This window comes from Melopsittacus undulatus, chromosome 7, assembly GCF_012275295.1.
Source record: "Melopsittacus undulatus isolate bMelUnd1 chromosome 7, bMelUnd1.mat.Z, whole genome shotgun sequence".
NCBI lineage: Eukaryota > Metazoa > Chordata > Aves > Psittaciformes > Psittaculidae > Melopsittacus > Melopsittacus undulatus.
In genome coordinates, this window is record NC_047533.1 from 53,386,538 (window position 1) to 53,403,589 (window position 17,052).

Consider the following 17,052-nt stretch of genomic DNA (forward strand, 5'->3'; position numbering starts at 1 on the left):
TCATTCATTGTTTCTCATAGATTTGATTTTTGCCTGTTTCATTAATGCTGTGACTTGCTTGTGACTTTGATAAATCATTCCCTTCCAAGACATTTTTGTCTTCATTTTTAAAAGGAATCATTACTGAGTAGCTTCTATTGTGTCGAAATTGGTACCAGTGGATGGGCCTTTTTTTGTGTGTGTGCAGTGTTCCATCAAATTAAAAAAAAAAAAAAAACAAAACCAACCAAAACCTCTTTCATGTTGCAGTGTTTTTCAATATTAAAAGGTTGGGTAGTGTGTGTTTTTACTATTCACAGCCCTTTAAAATAGGGAGGGGTAGGCTCTTAGGACTACTAAAAGATCTGTCTGCAGCTGGGTTTGAGCCTGATTTATCTAGCAGCCAAAAGGGTTGGACTGTTGTCTCCAGAGCTAGCAAATCATTCCTTAGGGCTGGCACAGCTATTTGGATGGACTGTGTTATACATGTTAGTTGTTTGGAGATCTGCAACGCAATTATTCTGACTCTCTCAGTGCAAAAGATGTGAGTTGAAATAACATATGGGAGAAATGTACAACTTTGCACAGTTTGATGCTTGGCAAATTGCTTTCAGTGCTGACTACATAGGAGTTTATAGTTAATGAATACTTTAAAAATTGTATTTAAGTGTTAAAGAAACCACCAGCCAAGGCTGTTCAACTATTTAAAGCCCCAGTTATAGCAATAACTCAATCACTTGTTTGGGAAGATGAGGAAGATGGAATTCTTATGTCATTTTGCAATTATAAGTCTTCTAAATTGTATTGCCATAGTTTACAATACTATCTTACATTTTAGGCTGTAATTCCATTTTACTCATATTAAAAAGATCATTCTTTGTTTAGCAAAATATAAGGGTCATAGTTAAAATTCCGTTTGCCTTTTATAATGCCACATTTCTAGTACCTGGTAGCAGGTCACTGGTCTAGTACTGAGAGTCAAAAATGAGTTTTCATGATGATTATTTGATAATAAGTTCTAGATTTTGAGTTTCTACACAGCAATTTATCAATATTGCTCAAAATCTTGATTAAGAAATATGTGGTGAGGTTGTGTTATAGGTATATTATTATAGGTAACCAAACCTAACAGATTGGTTGGGTTATTTTTGTTTGTTCGTTTGCTTGCTTTTAATTGTTCTATCATTGATAGCTGTTGCTTTCAAGTGTTTTAGCCATTGCCAAGATATTTTGGTAGGTCTCCTTTGCTGTATGCGGAGGACGACCCAGGTGAGCATCTACATTTTCATCATTTACATGTATTTACTTAGAGCCTTAAGCTGTATTTTTAATTATGTAAACTTGCTTCAACAACATGAGATTCGGGAAACTTACATTTTTCCCTTACAGTGCTAACAATATACTTAATTTTGGTAGTTAAATAACTGATGTGTGTTTGTCTTTCCAGTGTGGGTGGAAAGGTACTTGAGTGTAATGGAGTGCACTAGATCTTTTTCTTCTAGTATTACAAGGGAATAGTGCTTTGATTGTGACAAAATAGTCTCAAGCAATGCAGAAGTTATATCTAATACATCTAAAATACTTCTGTTTTCTTTCTCAGCATTACACTGCTGCCTACTGATACCTTAGCCTATTTGTATACGGGTTTAAAAGGCAAGTTTTTTGAAACAGGTTTGTGAGGAGCTTCCTGTTTTCCTTTATTATGCAATTAAGGAATTATGATTTCCAAAATGTCCTAGCAACAGAACTAATCACTGCAAAGTTGTAACTAAATGTTACAGACTGTTGCCTTCCTAATGAGAAGTTGAGAGCTGCTGCTGATCTTCTGTGCTTTAATTAGAATAAAGTAGGAAGATAATAAAGTCAAATCTAAGATTTTATCTCAAAGCTAATCAGTTATAGCTCTCCTCAGTTTTGTTTCTTTTCTTTCTTAATTGGTTTTGGTTTTATTTTGTTTGGGGGTTGGGTTTTTCTTGTTTGGGTTTTCTTTATGTGAGTGGGGGGGAGGGTGTGGTGTGCATGTTTAATAGATTAAATTTTCATAATTTTGAAATCTAAATCTGAAGTTTTATTACCAAAAAAAGTGAAATTGGGAAAGCATGAACCCTGTTTCTCTGGGACAGGAGAAGATGGGGATGAGTTACAATTTCCTAGTTGCACTGATACTTTGGTTTAATGAAAGTTAACAGTTGCACTCTTTTCCCTGTCTGTTTTGATCTGCTTGCTACTGTTCCTTACTTTGAAGAATAAAAAGGTGTGATGTGAGATTCTTAAATCTGATTCACTGTGTCCTGACAGTTCACAGAAGTGCAAAGTACAGGAAAGCAGAATCTGGCAAACAGCTGGCACTTTCTGTTTATGGGGTTTTGTAAGATTGTCTGCCAGAAATTACCATACTCTAAAAAGATGCTCAGATAGAAGTCTTTGAACACACTTCTTAAAGAAACAAAGTGATCATTGATACTTTCTATCTTACATATAGAAGTTGGCCACAATAAAGCATCTTGAAACATCTCATGGAAGAAGAAAAGGAGTTTAATTTGAGAACTGCTTGAGACTTAAGACCAAAAGCTTAGGAAGAGGAATGCTATTAAATCTTTTTCTATAGTTTAAATTAATGAGCTTTATTTAACATTTGAGATACTACCTTTGTGTCATTGATAGCTTTTAGAATAATGCTGATCCCACTCGTTCTGCTTCATGAGACGAACTTCTAATTTTTTGCTTTTCAGTTGAGAATTGCAGTTCTGCAATTTTACAAATTTGTAATTTTGCTAAAGGAAACCATTTTTTTCCCAGGCTTTTACTTTCTCCTGTAGTGGGTCCTTGCCTTAGGTCTTGGTTGATGGGTATTCGTAAACATGGTACTCTCTGTAAGGCATATGTTTATGCTATCTGGGTCACCTTGTTATTGCTGTCTGCTCTTTGCTAAAGATCAGTAGGATTGGCTTTGATGTAAAAATACTTGATTCCTCCGTAGCTAGCACAAAGTGAGAAGCAGTAATGAGTCAGATTGATGTTGAAGTTTACCCTGGTGTCGTGGAGGAGTTAGTGTTTATGTGAGAGAGGAAGAGAGGAGTTGCAGGCAGTTGTGATAATTTTGTTTCATTTTACATAGTTTGAGAGGAAATTTATCTACTTTTCGTCTGGACACATGCTCAGGGTGACCAACTGAAATGCACATGGTGTTTGGTTGTGTTGAATTAAGGCCCATAGGGAAAAAGTGAGAACAAGAAATAAGATGCCTGTTACCTAAGTGAGCAGCATAAAAATTTACTGAATTGAAAATGCTGAAATAAAGGTGCATCACTGTCACAGATGTACCTGACACGTACATGGAGAACATGTTGATCTGTAGGCGGTAGGTCTTAATCAGCCTGTGTGTTAGATCTCGTATTTAGTAGTCTTGTGTGTTGACATTAACATAACATTACAAGAAAAAGCTGAGGACTTTAAAGTACTGAGCTTTCTTAAGCCCCAGCTGGAAAAAGGAGCTGATATTTCAGGTTTGGGGAATAATTTGACTTTTAATTTCTGGGTTTTTTTTTAGTTAAATGACTGCTTTTCTAATAGTGAAAAGTAATTGATTACATGTTCAGATTATGGCTAGATTCCAGACGCAGTTTTTAGAGTTTGAGTTTTAAATCTTGTCATTAATGTTACGGGGATTCAGCTTTTCATTGCTTGTAAAACAAACAAAAAAAAAAGAATACTAGTGTTGCAGAGGGAACTATAACAAGGTTTATGTTTTTAGAATCTTCTTGGTGTGTTAGTTCTTGATCTGGATATATTCTAAGGTCAAGGTCAATGTTGATAAACCAGTATTCATAAAACATTGAAATTTTGGGATAATTTGTACTAAATGAGAAGTCTTGATTTATTACAGAGTTTGTCATTTTGGCGACACTTTCGTGTTATGTTCTAGAGAAACAAAGTAGAATAATGCTTGCTTTCTCCTGTAAGGGTACTGCAGAAGACAGCAGGAGGCAATGTTTCCTGTCTAAAAAAGATAGGCAACTCTGTATCAGCAAGTAGAATGATGAGAAATTAGCAAATTTTATGTCTTGATATGTAACTTACTCATTAATAACTGCAGGACTTGGGTCTCCCATTTGAAGATTGAGTTCCATAGTAGTGGAGCAAGTGGTTTTGGAGTGGTTCTGAATATCTTGTAGGTAACAAAGTCCTTAGAGGTCTAATATTGCTTAGCTAAGGGAAACTGTTTAACCAGCTAACTTGAGGAAGTTACCCTTTTCAGAAGGTCTGAATATAGCTACTCCTTACCTGTTTTTTTTTTTCAGAACTGTTTTTTGTTTGAAGAGAAAGCATTTCATTAGGCACACTGTATGAAGTGATGATATTTTCAGTTGGCCTCTGGAATGTTTTCTGCAACACAGCTTGGAATGTATCTGTAACAAGATATGATTCAGGTTTTTTAAGCTATATTATTCTTTGGTTTCTTTTCTTTCTTTGTGTATTGCCAATAGGAGTTGGTTCTTTCAGGGCTTTTTTTTTTTTTTTCCTGTGGAGTGGGGGGGTATTAGCATAATAGAATACAAAAAAATAGGGAAAAACTTCAAAAAAACCCAATAAATTGACTGTAACTTTTGATTGTTGCAGTGCTAAAGTTTTTAATGTGTTTTGTGTCTTGTAATAAAGGATGGGGCTTAACTGGACTTTTTTATGTACCCCTTTTAGATCCAGTTTTATCACGCTGTTGTATGTGCAGCAGTTCATTTCAGCCTGTTGGCTCTTTAAATTAGTAATGGAAATACCTGTTCCTATGTGTTAGTGTTATAATACTAGGTTTAAAGACGTTTATTTGACAACTGGGAAAATGTCTGCCCATTATAATCATGTAGCTTCATTTCCAGATCTTCAGTTCATTAGCCAACTTGGCTAAAACCTATAAAATGTACCAGTTCTATTCACTTTGAAGTATTAGTAGCATTTCTGTTGTTTTTGGCAGTTTCCACTGTTAGTATTGTGTTTCCCTGTGAGAATATGTAGCTCGCAAGAAATCTTACTGGTATGCAGACAGTAATACCTCAGACTTTGTATTGTGCTGTTTTGTGCCATAGTAGTTTTATGTCTATTTCAATTTGACAACTAAATCAGTAACTTATTGGAATAACTTCCCTTTTTAAAATCCTCTGTTTTCAAACTGCACATAAAGCAAAAATTTTCTTAATAGCAGAGATTAATTTGAATATCAAAAATTAATCTAGCTGTTCCAGAGAGATTAATTTACAGCTTTTCTCTCCATGAGAGTCCCTTTCTTTTAAAAGAAAAATCTGTTGTGGATGAGCAGAAGGTGTGATGGCAGTAATGCTCTTGCATCTTTAAGTGAAGCAGTGTGTATAAAACAGACTGCGCTTTTATTAGATTGCAGAGGAGTCAAGATGTTGGTTCATTCATCTTTGTGCAGGAGCAATACACCCCATGTATCATCTGACTACTGGATATCTCACTGGCATTGTAAATCTTACTTTGGGAACTTTTAATTAGACTGAGTTTCATTCGTTGTCTTTGCCCTTACAATCTATAGCATTTAGAATTAAGTTCTTTGTAATAGAAGATCAGATATCAAATGTAAGTTGATACTGAGAGTGCCATAAGGTGATATGTTGACACTGACATGAGTACGATTCTGTCTGTTTGCCTTTGAGTTACTTCTAAACCTGTTTTGTTTTCAGCATGGCTTTTGTTGCAGATACTAACAGAGCATATTGGTATGTTAAGAACAGATTTAGGTCATAGTGTCAGAATAATATTGCAATAAAATGGAAAGTTTTCTTCTGCTTTGATGTGGGAAAAGGCATTTTGGGGCTTTGATAAGGTTGAGGAGCCAATGCATGCATCTGAATTACCATTTTCTTACCAGTTCTTCCCTTTGTTGCAGTTGATGGGCAAATTCACAGGAGTTATGTCACTGTTATTTGTGAAGGTCTGCAAGGTGTCTTTTCTTCCCACCTATAATCAGTTTTCTTAATCGAAGGATGTGCCAGCTTTCAGTACAGTTTCTTTGTTCATACAGATACTGATAAAGGATCTGCTGCAGATATGAGTGACTGTATTTCATCATTCTGTTGATACTATACAAGCTTTTGTGGTCAGCCACAAATGTTGCAGAGAAGGAAGTAGCCAGATATGGTAGCTTTCAAGAAATATGGGCTATTATACACAAGGTATAGCTCATTTCTGGAACATTACAGAAACCCAATAAAAGGAGTTGAACGTGTTAAAAGAAGGTTGAACAGCATTTATTTATGCTCTTCTGTTTACTGGTCTTCTGTGTTTCCTGCTTCTTTAATTTATTAACTGTGTGCCTAGCCTTCCATTTTACTGGAAACAAAATAAGACAGTTGAAATCAGTGCTACAATAACTCTGAAGGTGTAAACCTGCAATAAAAGTTATATCAACCCAAGTAAAAATACTGATAAATTCTGCTTAAAAGTAAAATAACAGGAATTCTAATGTAGGCACAACCACAGTGTGTGAAGTATTCAGTATATTTTGAATAAATTTATTAGAAAAGTTTGGAAATTTTTGAGGAATGTTTCTATTTTCTTAGTCTTAATAAAATTCTGCATACATTTAATAAATTATTCAGCTGAAACCAGGACATGGTATTCTGCTGTCCAACCTTTTCTCTTTTATTTCCTTCATCCCTCTCCTCTGATTTATTCAGACCTTTGTGAGAAGGTGGAATTTTTTGTTTCATGAAGGAAGAACATGTTTTCTGCAGCTGGGAAGAAAAATAGCTTTTCTTCCAAAATACTTGAAAGCAGCTGTCAGACATAGATTCTGTTCAACATTGCTTTTTGTTTGGGCTTTGTATTAGGAGGTGGGAGCCCAGCTTCTTCACTTATCAAATTTCCTTATCCAGAAACTGAATTTAGGTGAGAGATGGCAGCATCATTATGTTTAGTCATTAATTTTAGACTGTCTGTTGTTTGTCTAGGTTTTTAGCCCGTTTCTTGGTAAAGATGGCAGCCAACAATGCAGTGCTGAACAGACTGGAGCAGAAGGGTGCAGAGGCCGATCAAGTTATTGAATACCTCAAGCAACAAATTGCTCTGCTCAAGGAGAAAGCTAGTAAGGATTTACCTATCTTATGATAAACTCATTAACCAGATGGTTAACATTAACTCATAGAAAAAAATGAGAACATGGACAACTTCACTGATGTTGTCAGCCTTTTAAGTGTGATTCAAGTTCTCCAAGATGAAGATTGTAATAGTAGCACTACTTCACTGTCTAGTGGTTTGTGAGGTTTTTTTGAAGCTGCTTATTCTGAAGTTGAAAAGGCATGAATGAGAAAGGATTAGTGACACAAACAGATAATGAAAATTCTGTAGGACAGTTCTGTCTGTGGGGGGAGAAAGGGAGTCAGGAACAGTGTGAGGCTGTGCATTTGCCTGTGTTACTGCTTTTCACCACTGGGTTTCTCTCAAGAGTATCATACCTTAAACTTTTATATTGGTATCAATGAATTAAGGTGCTCTGTATTATATGAACAAGCTTTTTTAAAGAGGTTTCTTGTGAGTCTGTTGATAGACCTGAGAAGCTAATACGTTGAGAGGCAACCTGAGTACTTAAGTATTGTAAAAAATGTCTATTTCAACAAACAAGGATTACAAAATATTTGTTGTATACTCCTTGAAAGCTTCCACTTTTTGTTTTGCTCACTGGGCTTCACTTTTCTTATAAAAAAAAAAAAAACAAAAACAAAACAAAAAAACCTCTCTTTGCCAAATTATGAATCCTAATGATTGAATCCTAATGATTGAAACCTCTAGTCTTGCAGGCATCTCTCCGAGAAGAGAAGAAGCTCCGTGTGGAAAATGCTAAACTGAAGAAAGAAATTGAAGGGCTGAAACAGGAGCTGATTCAGGCAGAAATTCGAAATGGAGGTGGGGGAAGAGTCCTATCCTCATCCAACATAGATCTTTTTAGCACAAAATATGACCTGAACTATCCTGATTTTTATCTTTCTCTATGTGACTCTGTGGCATTTCTTACAAATTCTGTATTTTCCTAGGTTCCATGCCTATGACAAGTTACTCAATTCCAGCATTTTAATATGTGCAAGACTAATATGCTGGACCTTAATCAGACATGGAACTGCTTCTCTGTATGATTTGTACAATGACTTTCATAATTAGCCATGAATTTGACTGATGGCAGTGACTCCTTATAATACCTTAGAAATTGCTGAATGTCTAACACTTTGTGATGCTTGCAAGGTTTTAATCTGTCATGACTGAAAAATCCCTATGGAAAATCAAGCCATAGTTCAAAGTACAGATAGACAGTGACATATTAGGAAATCTGTGGTAATGTAAAATTAGAAACAATGTGTTCTGAATTTTTGATTTCATGCTGTAGTAAGACATTGCACTTTTTCCTTCTGTGCACTCCTCTGTGTAGCTCTGTTCAGCTTGCACCATCTTTATATAATTCATAGTAAAAAGAAAGGAGAAAAAAAACAAAACTGAAGTGTTTCAGATCCTGTGTGTTTTGTTTAAAATAATTTTCAAAGAAAGCCTCTTCTGCCATCAACAGCTATTACTATTTTTACCCATGCTGTCAGAGATAGCATCCGATTTAGCTGGATGCTAGCATTTAACTGTATTGAATGTTTTTTTCTGGTAAAACAGCACATTCCATTTTCAGAGAGATTAGCATTGTATAAATGCTGAGAAATATTTTTCTCCTTTGGGTATGAATAAAGCCCTGTTATCTACTAAACCAAACCATTAATTTATATTTTTCCATTGTCTGTTACTCTGCAGCAATACTTGACAGGTGTAGGATATTTCACAGAATTTGTTATGCTTGAGAGAGGTTTCAAGGATTATTTTTTTTCCAAGATGGGAAAACCAGCTTTATTTAGCTGTTTCATCTACAAGGTAATAGGACTACATTAAATTTTTTTTTAAAGTAAATTAGTGTATGCTGCTTTGACAGATTTAAGTAGTTGAGCACAGAAATTAGATGAACACAAAGACATTGTTCTTAACTGATCACAATGACCATATACAGATTGAGCTCTGCAATGTGTTTCACAGTGTTGTGCTTCACTATTCAGCAGCTGTGATGTAGGTATTTTAAGCAAAATTCTCAGTTCTACTTTTTCATCTGTGTCAGAAACTAAGTGTCCTAGTGTTCAAAGTTCTGGCAATCCTTCTAACTTCTGTGGTTTTGATTTTAGTAAAACAGATCACAGTTCCTGGTACAGCCGTTTCTACGGCTTCATTTTCAGATGATGTTCCACAAACTACAGCAGTCACATCATCTACTGGTTCCAAAGATGAAGTTAAAGGTGAAGATGAAGAAAAGAAAAAGAAGGAAAAAGTAGAAAAAAAAGGTACTTAAGTTTTCTTAGCTGTGATAGACAGTTGAGGCATTTAATTTATGCAAGTATTTTTACATCATTTTGGATGCAGAAGACCACAGTTTCTACAGCCATAGTAGGAAGAGTTGTGCACTAGCTCTTAGATCTTGGAAGTTCTTGAAGTTAATGAAGGCTGTCAGGTGAGCTGCAGATTCTAATTACATGGAATACATGCCAATTTCTTCTAATGTGGCTGAACTCCTTTTTTTTTTAAACAATAACAAAAAAAAACCTCCCACAAAGCACCCAAATACCCCACAGCAGAAAAAAGTAAAATCAGAACACACACACAAAGGGGGGAGGGAAATAAAAAGGGGGAAGGAGGTGGGATGTAGATGAAAACACAAAAAAAAAATATGGACTATCTCAAATCTCTTTGCTTTCTGTTACCCATCTCATATGTTTCCTCTCTGGTTATTCCCATTGTCTTTGTTCAACTTGCAAACCTCATCTATGAGGCTTCTCTGGATATTGATCCTGGGCTGATGCCAACACAGGCCAGACAAGTGCTGTTCTCTCTTTAGCCTGCAGCACTGAAATGGATGTTTTCTGCACATCTATATGCATGCTGTATACAGACATGCTTTGCTCTTTTCCTTATTTCGTGACAGACTACATTTCTCTAAAGTGAAATAAATAGGGTGCTAAAAGCTGAATTTTTTGGCTCCAGATCATTATCATAGAATCATAGAATGATTTGGGTTGGAAAGGGCCTTAAGATCATCCAGTTCCAATACCCCTACCACGGGCAGGAAGACCTCCCACTAGATCGGTTTGCTCGAGGACCTGTCCAACCTTCCTGGGACCTGAACACTTCCTGGGGAGGTTTCTGTCAGCCCATTTCTCCAGCCTGCTCAGTTACCTCTGGAGGGTAGCATGGTCCTTTGGCCTGTCAACCACTCCGCCCAGTTGTGTGTTACAGAGACATGTCATGAAGTGGAGAACAGTGAAGAATGATACCAAGGATAAAGGTAGCAGGTCTTTTGAAATTATCTTAGACATTAATTGTTTAGTATTTTGATGGTATTTTTCGCTTTCTCTTCAATTACAATGAATATGACTGGTTCTTGTTTCATTGTACTTTATGGAAATGACTTGTAATACAATAGAATCATTGATCATGAAACTGATCTGGCTTATGTTCCCAGTTTGGTCACTACCTTTATACTTTTGGAGGTATATAATAGAAGTGCTTAGCAATTACACATGTCTTTTCTCCTTCTCGGGTGGTCAACCTGTGAAGGAGACATTCTTTTACACCTCCTTCCCCCCCCCCCCTTCTCTGGTTCCTGGAGAAGAACTGTTGTGGTTTAAACGCAGTCAGTAACCCCACGCAGCTCACTCCATCCCTTTCTCCCTCGCCCCCCCACCCCTACCCCCGCTCCTGGAGGGATGGGGAGGAGACTCGAAAGAATGTAACTCCCACAGGTTGAGGTAAGAGCAGTCCAGTAACTAAGGTATAACACAAACCACTGCTGCTACCACCAATAATAATAATTATAAGGGAAATAACAAGGGACGAGAACACAATAACACCCGTTGATACCCAGCCCAACTGAGCAGTGAGCTAGCCCTTCCAGGTAACTCTCAATTACATCCTGAGCATGACATGCTGTGGTATGGAATACCTCTTTGGCTAGTTTGGGTCAGGTGTCCTGTCTTGGCTTCCTCCCGGCTTCCCCTCCTCCCTGGCAGAGCATGAGACTCAGAAAGTCCTTGGTCAGAGTAAACATTTAAGCAGTAACTAAAACCATCAGTGTTATCAGGGCTGTTGCCAGACTGAAAGTCAAAAACACAGCACTGCACCAGCTACGAAGAAGGAGAAAAAATGACTGCTGCTGCTGAACCCAGGACAGTTAGCTAAGGTCATCTTGAAGGGTAGCTCTTGAAGAGAGGCTCAAAGAATTGGGGTGCTTAAATTTGGACAACAGAAGGCTCTGGAGAGACCTTATAATAGTCTTCTGATACGTAAAGGCAGCCTACAAAAAATCTGGAGAAGGCCTTTACAAGGGCATGTAATGACAGGAGAAGGGGGAATGTGCTTAAACCTATAAAGGAGAGATGTAGACTGGTGGTGAGACACTGGCACAGGTTGTCCAGAGAAGCTGTGGCTGCCCCATCCCTGGCAGTGTTCAAGACCAGGTTGGATGGGTCTTTGAACAACCTGGTCTAGTGGAAGGTGGCCCTGCCTGTGGCAGGGGGTTAGAACTGCATGATCTTTAAGGTCCCATCCAACCCAAGCCGTTCTAGGATTGTATGATTCTCCAATGGAAACTTGTAATAAAGGTTCTAACTCTTTACTCTTCATTTGTGTTTTGCACTTACACTTGTTTCTCAGATTGTACCTCGCTTTCCTTTGGAATAGTCGTATGTTTATTTCATAATTCAAACATTTCATAATGCTTATTTCATGAACTAATTTTTTTAACAGGTGACAAGAAGGAGAAGAAACAGCAGCCAGCTGCTGGAAGTAGTGATGCGAAACCTGTAGATGTTTCTCGACTGGATCTTCGTGTTGGCTGCATTGTCACTGCCAAAAAGCATCCAGATGCAGACACTCTGTATGTTGAAGAAGTTGATGTTGGTGAAGCAAGCCCAAGGACTGTTGTCAGTGGTTTAGTGAAACATGTTCCTCTGGATCAGGTATTGACAAAATTATTTACTGATATCTTTTCCATTCCTCGAGTATCTCAAGTGTTTCATAAACATCCTATTTATAGGATGTGTTTCATCTGCTAAAAGATTTTTGTGGTCATGAAAACAAAAGTAAAATGCAAATGGAAGTAACGCTTAACATTTGCCAGAAAACAGAGTACCTTTCCCCTGTATCAATTCCTTTCTGCTTCTGTCCTGGAATCCTGACTCCCCTGTGATGCCATTAATACACAGTGGGCTCCTAAACCAAACAGATGTGACTCTCCCTTTAGGTAATAGAGAATCCACAATAAATTATTTTGCTATCAGACAAACTTTTGAAACCTTTGCTTTCCAGCTTTCTTCATAGCCTGTTGAAGTGTTTGACATGGAGTAAAGCAAAGCACATGTAAATTTGACTTAGATGGTAGTGAGTGGCTTAAACAACAGGAACGCAAAATGTGTATTTTTACTTTCTTGTCCAGAATAGGGTCTGCCTCTGTGCTTTTTATAGTTGATATATTTTGTGTTTGATGTGCATGGTTTATGTATGTCTTGGGAACAATCTAATACTTAAAGATTACATTTTCCTTTTAGAGAAACCCTCCTTCTAAAGGGTTCATGGAAGGCAGGAATTGACTGAAGGCTACTTTTAAATTCAAATGGAAGCTTGGCAATTAAAGCAATGCTGTATAGAGCAATTGTGGAATGGGGGTCATGAAGGAGTTGATCTTAGTGTGGAAAAGCAGCATTTTCTCAAGTGGCTTTTCAGTCCTTATTAATGCCCTGTCCCTGTGTTAAGACTGCAAGTACAGAAAGCAATTAAAATTGTGATTGTTGTTATGATGCAGAAAGTTACTCAACTGAAAAAAAATTAGTAAATACACTAACTGTTCTGTGCTGACACCTGAAAATGTCCAGTTACTAGATTTGCAGTGGGCAGAAAGTCAAATTGCTAGCAGTCAACTCTCAAGTTGTAAGTCAACTCTCAAAGTATGTATGTAGAAAAATATCTTTAAAGCCTTTCTAAATAAACTTAGGAACATGAAGTGTATAGAATGCAGTGGCAATACCAGTCTTTTCTCTTGAACCTGCTTTTTGTCTAGAAAACATAATCCAAAGTACTCATTAAAAAAGAATTAGGGATCATTTTTGCACATTCTTTGGGAACAGTTAGTTTGTATGTCTGGGTTTGCTTTTTGGCAAGTCTATTAGAGAGTAAGTTCTTAGGGGCAAGCTTCCATCTTTTGTGTTTTTTGAAGTGTTCAAAGACGCAAAGGCGTGCCATGAAACTACTGACATATTTATATAAAAATGTGTACATCAGATCAAGGACTAGGGGTGTAATTCACCAAAAAAATAATCTGTTTATGATTGCAGTGTTTGTTCTAATTTAGCAGTGTTTGTTGTATTTGTGCAATCTGATTTTACTTTTGGTTAAGAATCACAATGTATATTTTCATTAACATTTTGTTATGCAGTGCAAGTTATTTAGGGGTGTGAAAACTTCTTGAATGCCTACTTCATGTGTTGTACATTGTGCACCACTGCTGGTGGTGAAGCCAAGGCAGAAGTTGCAGTCCCAAGTATCTTGTACAGATGGTAACAGGGATATGGAACTGAAGCATGAGGTGGACCATGCTAACACTGGCTCTTTCAGCAGCAGCTGAGGACAACTGGAGAACATTCTGGAATGTCAGCAGGAATAGACAGCTTTTCTGCCACTGCATCTGGCTTTTTGAAGTGGATCTCTGTGCTCCTAGCATCAATACCTGTCTCGGGCAATTATTCTTGAAGTACAGACCATTCTCAACTATTGCTTTTTTTCCCTCCTGAAATCCCCTTTAACCTAGGAGATGCTCATGTCAGTGGTCTAAAGTGATGGATGAGAATGCAGGGCATGTGTCTTAAACCTAGCAAGAAGAGAAGAGTCCATCATCAGAAACGCTATCCTACAACCATTCTTTGTGAGAGAATGCATTACAGCTATATCTGTTAAGAACTGTATAGTCTCATTTTTATACCAGAAACTTTTCCTTTCTTTTTAAATTGACTTAATCTTTTTTTCTTTCTAGAGCATTATTTAAGGGTTAGTGTTGTCCACCCAGGAATTAGCAAATGGTACTGGAATTTACAATTCTTTTTCTTTGATAAAGAATATAATTACCACTCTATGCATACTCTTGATCTTCTGATTTTCCTTGTGTAGTCTGCGTGGAAAACATTCTTCTATAAATTATAAAGAACCGTGACTACCGCATGACTGTAAACATATTGACACATTCTGTGTAATAGAAGACACCTTTTTAAAACCATTTTTCCTCTGCTTTTGTAGCATTAGGCTTCAAGTATATTAAATGCTACTGTGTTTCTTTTCAGATATGAAATAAATAGAAATCTGTGTAACCAAGCTTCTTACTTTTACTGGCAAATTTAAGATGCAGGCAAGCATGTAATAGATTGAGGAGGGCTGTTTGTTGGTGTTAGCATTGCAGCTTGCTCTAGTTCTAAAGCAATCAGTATGTTGGTTTTAACTCATATTCGCTAGCCATTGAAGTCTGGTACAGTATCTGATTTTGAGATACAGAAGGATAGCTACCCGATAATAAGTTAGATGGGTAACTTCAAGGATTAGCTAGGGAAAAGAGCAATTTAACACTTATGCTTCAAGGATAAGGTTTTGGGGTTTGTGTACAGTAAACTTCAGGATTAAGTTGTTTTAGTTCCTGTGCAGTGGGAAACTGCATTGTTTTATTCTGAATGTGAAGTAGCTGTGTGTCCAACCTTAGGAACTGTCACAACTAACACGTTTGCTGAAACTGGCTGAGTTTATCACTAGTTGAGTTGTCAGTTTTGAAGTTCCTGGATTTCTGAAACAAAAGGCTCTTTGGAAGGCCGACAGACATTACTGTTTCTTCAGGGCGATAACATTTGAATATCCTTTGCTGAGTCTCAGGTCATTTATGTATCAAACATGTTCTGAGCTATCAAAGCCTTATTGGTTCCCTGTAGACAAAGACTTACTTCTGTTTGTTTCCTTTTAAGTGTAGAGATTTACCCTATAGTTCTTAACCAAAATTTACTTTACTGGATAAGAAAAGATATCCAGAAGGAAGCACACTATCTGTGTCACTTTCAGCTGCTTTCAGTAACTCCCTGTATTTGATAGAACTTTTCACATAATGGGAGTCAGATTTTTTTCTTTATTTTTTTCTGCCCAATCTCATCTATCTGTCAGGAAACTCCCCAATTTACTTTTACAGTTAGCTTTGAAAAACAAGGTTGTTTATATGTTCCTCTAATTTCTGTGGTTACAGAGAGTGGTCATCAGTAGAATTACAGGATCTGACCCTTTGTAGCTGATGCTTTTCAGGGTTTAATTTATCATTTACTATATAAAGATCTCCTAAGAGCAGTGCAGATAGAATGACACCTGAACATCAGCTTCCTTGACAAAAGGAATACAGAGCTGTTGTTACTGTAATCAACCCTGTGTTTTCTGGAAATCCACAACAACTAAAAACTTTTGCATTGTTAGGAAGCACTTGCTTAGGTCTAGTTTCTTTTTTTCTGTATTCTTAGGGAATTGTCGTTTATCTGAAGACAGGCTTAAAATTGGAGCCATTTATAATAAAGAGCAAAAAACCACCCTTCAGATAGCAGTGTTACGGTTTTGGCTGACCATCGTGGGGTGGGATTTTCTTTTTGTTTTATAAAATTAACCTTGTTGGGGTTTTTACCATTAATTTGTGAAATCGATATAAGGCTTAGTTTAGAGGAGTTTTTCAAAAGCATTTGAAGATACTTCCTAGTAAAAGTGATGGAATAATGTGTATCTTTGAAATGTTTATAAATTGTTCTTAATTTTATAATAGTAATCTACTTCTCATACAAAAATATCATGCAATTTATATAAATATTTGGGCCACTGATTGGAGAGGAGGAAGTGATGTGATGCTAGTTTGTTTTTTTTTCTCCTGTTAGTTTGCTGAAGATGATGATCTCTATTTCTGTATTAATACAGTCTGGTTTTGTCAATTGTATAATTGTAATAAAAAAGCAATGCTCTGAAATCTGGATTTTTTTTCCTGTTAATCGAAACTGAAGTTGAGTAGCAAATGAAGAAATCTTGTTTCTTCTATTCTCTTTATCTATTTGCCAATTTTTATTCAGTGCTAGATAATATCTACAATTTGCACTTCAGTGTCACTGACATCTTGCAGCCGTTTCTTGTGTAGCAGTAACTTAAGAAAGTTTCAGTCAACGAGCTTCCTTAAATTTTATGCAAGATCAGCTTGTTATTGTAACTGTTTCATTTTGGGTATTTGTATTTTTTCTTTTAAATTGTTTTACTTTGAAAATATGGTATAATCAGAATACTTAATAAGGCTCATATGATCAATTATTAATATTGCAGGGGTTATTTTTAAGTTTATTTTGTAATGCAGAAAGACCAAAATCAAGCAATAGATGTGTAGTAATAGTATGGGCATTAAGGCTTCTTACTTTCTGTCTCTCTCTAAATTTCTTATTTAGCTTTTATTGAAAAGGTGTTGGTTTTTAGGCCTAAGTGTGGCAGTTTCCCCTAACCAAGTATGTTTTCTCTGTTGTATTATTTTTATTAAAACAGTAAAGGAAGAAAACTAGTGTTACAGTTTTAACAAATTGCAGTGCACAGTATATGCAGCCATATTTAATGGCTAAAAAAATAATTCAAAACTTTTGGGTTAAACAAGTAATATTTAAGATTCAAGTGAACTGATTATGTAAAACACCTGTATGTTTCCAGTACACAGTCTGAAATCTTTATCTGTGAGCTAGCCTAATTTGTAGGATGGGGTTTGGTGTTGGGTTTTTTGTTTGTTTGTTGGGTTTTTTGTTTACTATTAATATTAAATGGAAATTGCTTGATTGATTGTCCTATATTGAAAGTAAGTGATGATCTAGAATGAGTAAAGATGGAATGTGGGTGAAATGCATTGCCTGATTTGGGGATTTCTGAACTTCACATTTTGTATTTCCATAAATATGTCGCAAT

General features: G+C 36.5%; 1 protein-coding gene across 2 annotated transcripts in view; it reads left to right on the forward strand.

Moving 5' to 3' along the window:
• AIMP1 (aminoacyl tRNA synthetase complex interacting multifunctional protein 1) overlaps nt 1-17,052 on the forward strand; it is a 33,150-nt gene that overhangs the window by 12,385 nt on the left and 3,713 nt on the right. For both annotated transcript variants that reach the window (XM_005148638.3, XM_031048510.2), the window contains 4 exons: nt 6,945-7,078; nt 7,783-7,896; nt 9,198-9,353; nt 11,812-12,023. In XM_005148638.3, coding sequence (XP_005148695.1) covers nt 6,945-7,078; nt 7,783-7,896; nt 9,198-9,353; nt 11,812-12,023 — 616 coding nt within the window. The remainder of the gene's footprint in view (nt 1-6,944; nt 7,079-7,782; nt 7,897-9,197; nt 9,354-11,811; nt 12,024-17,052) is intronic.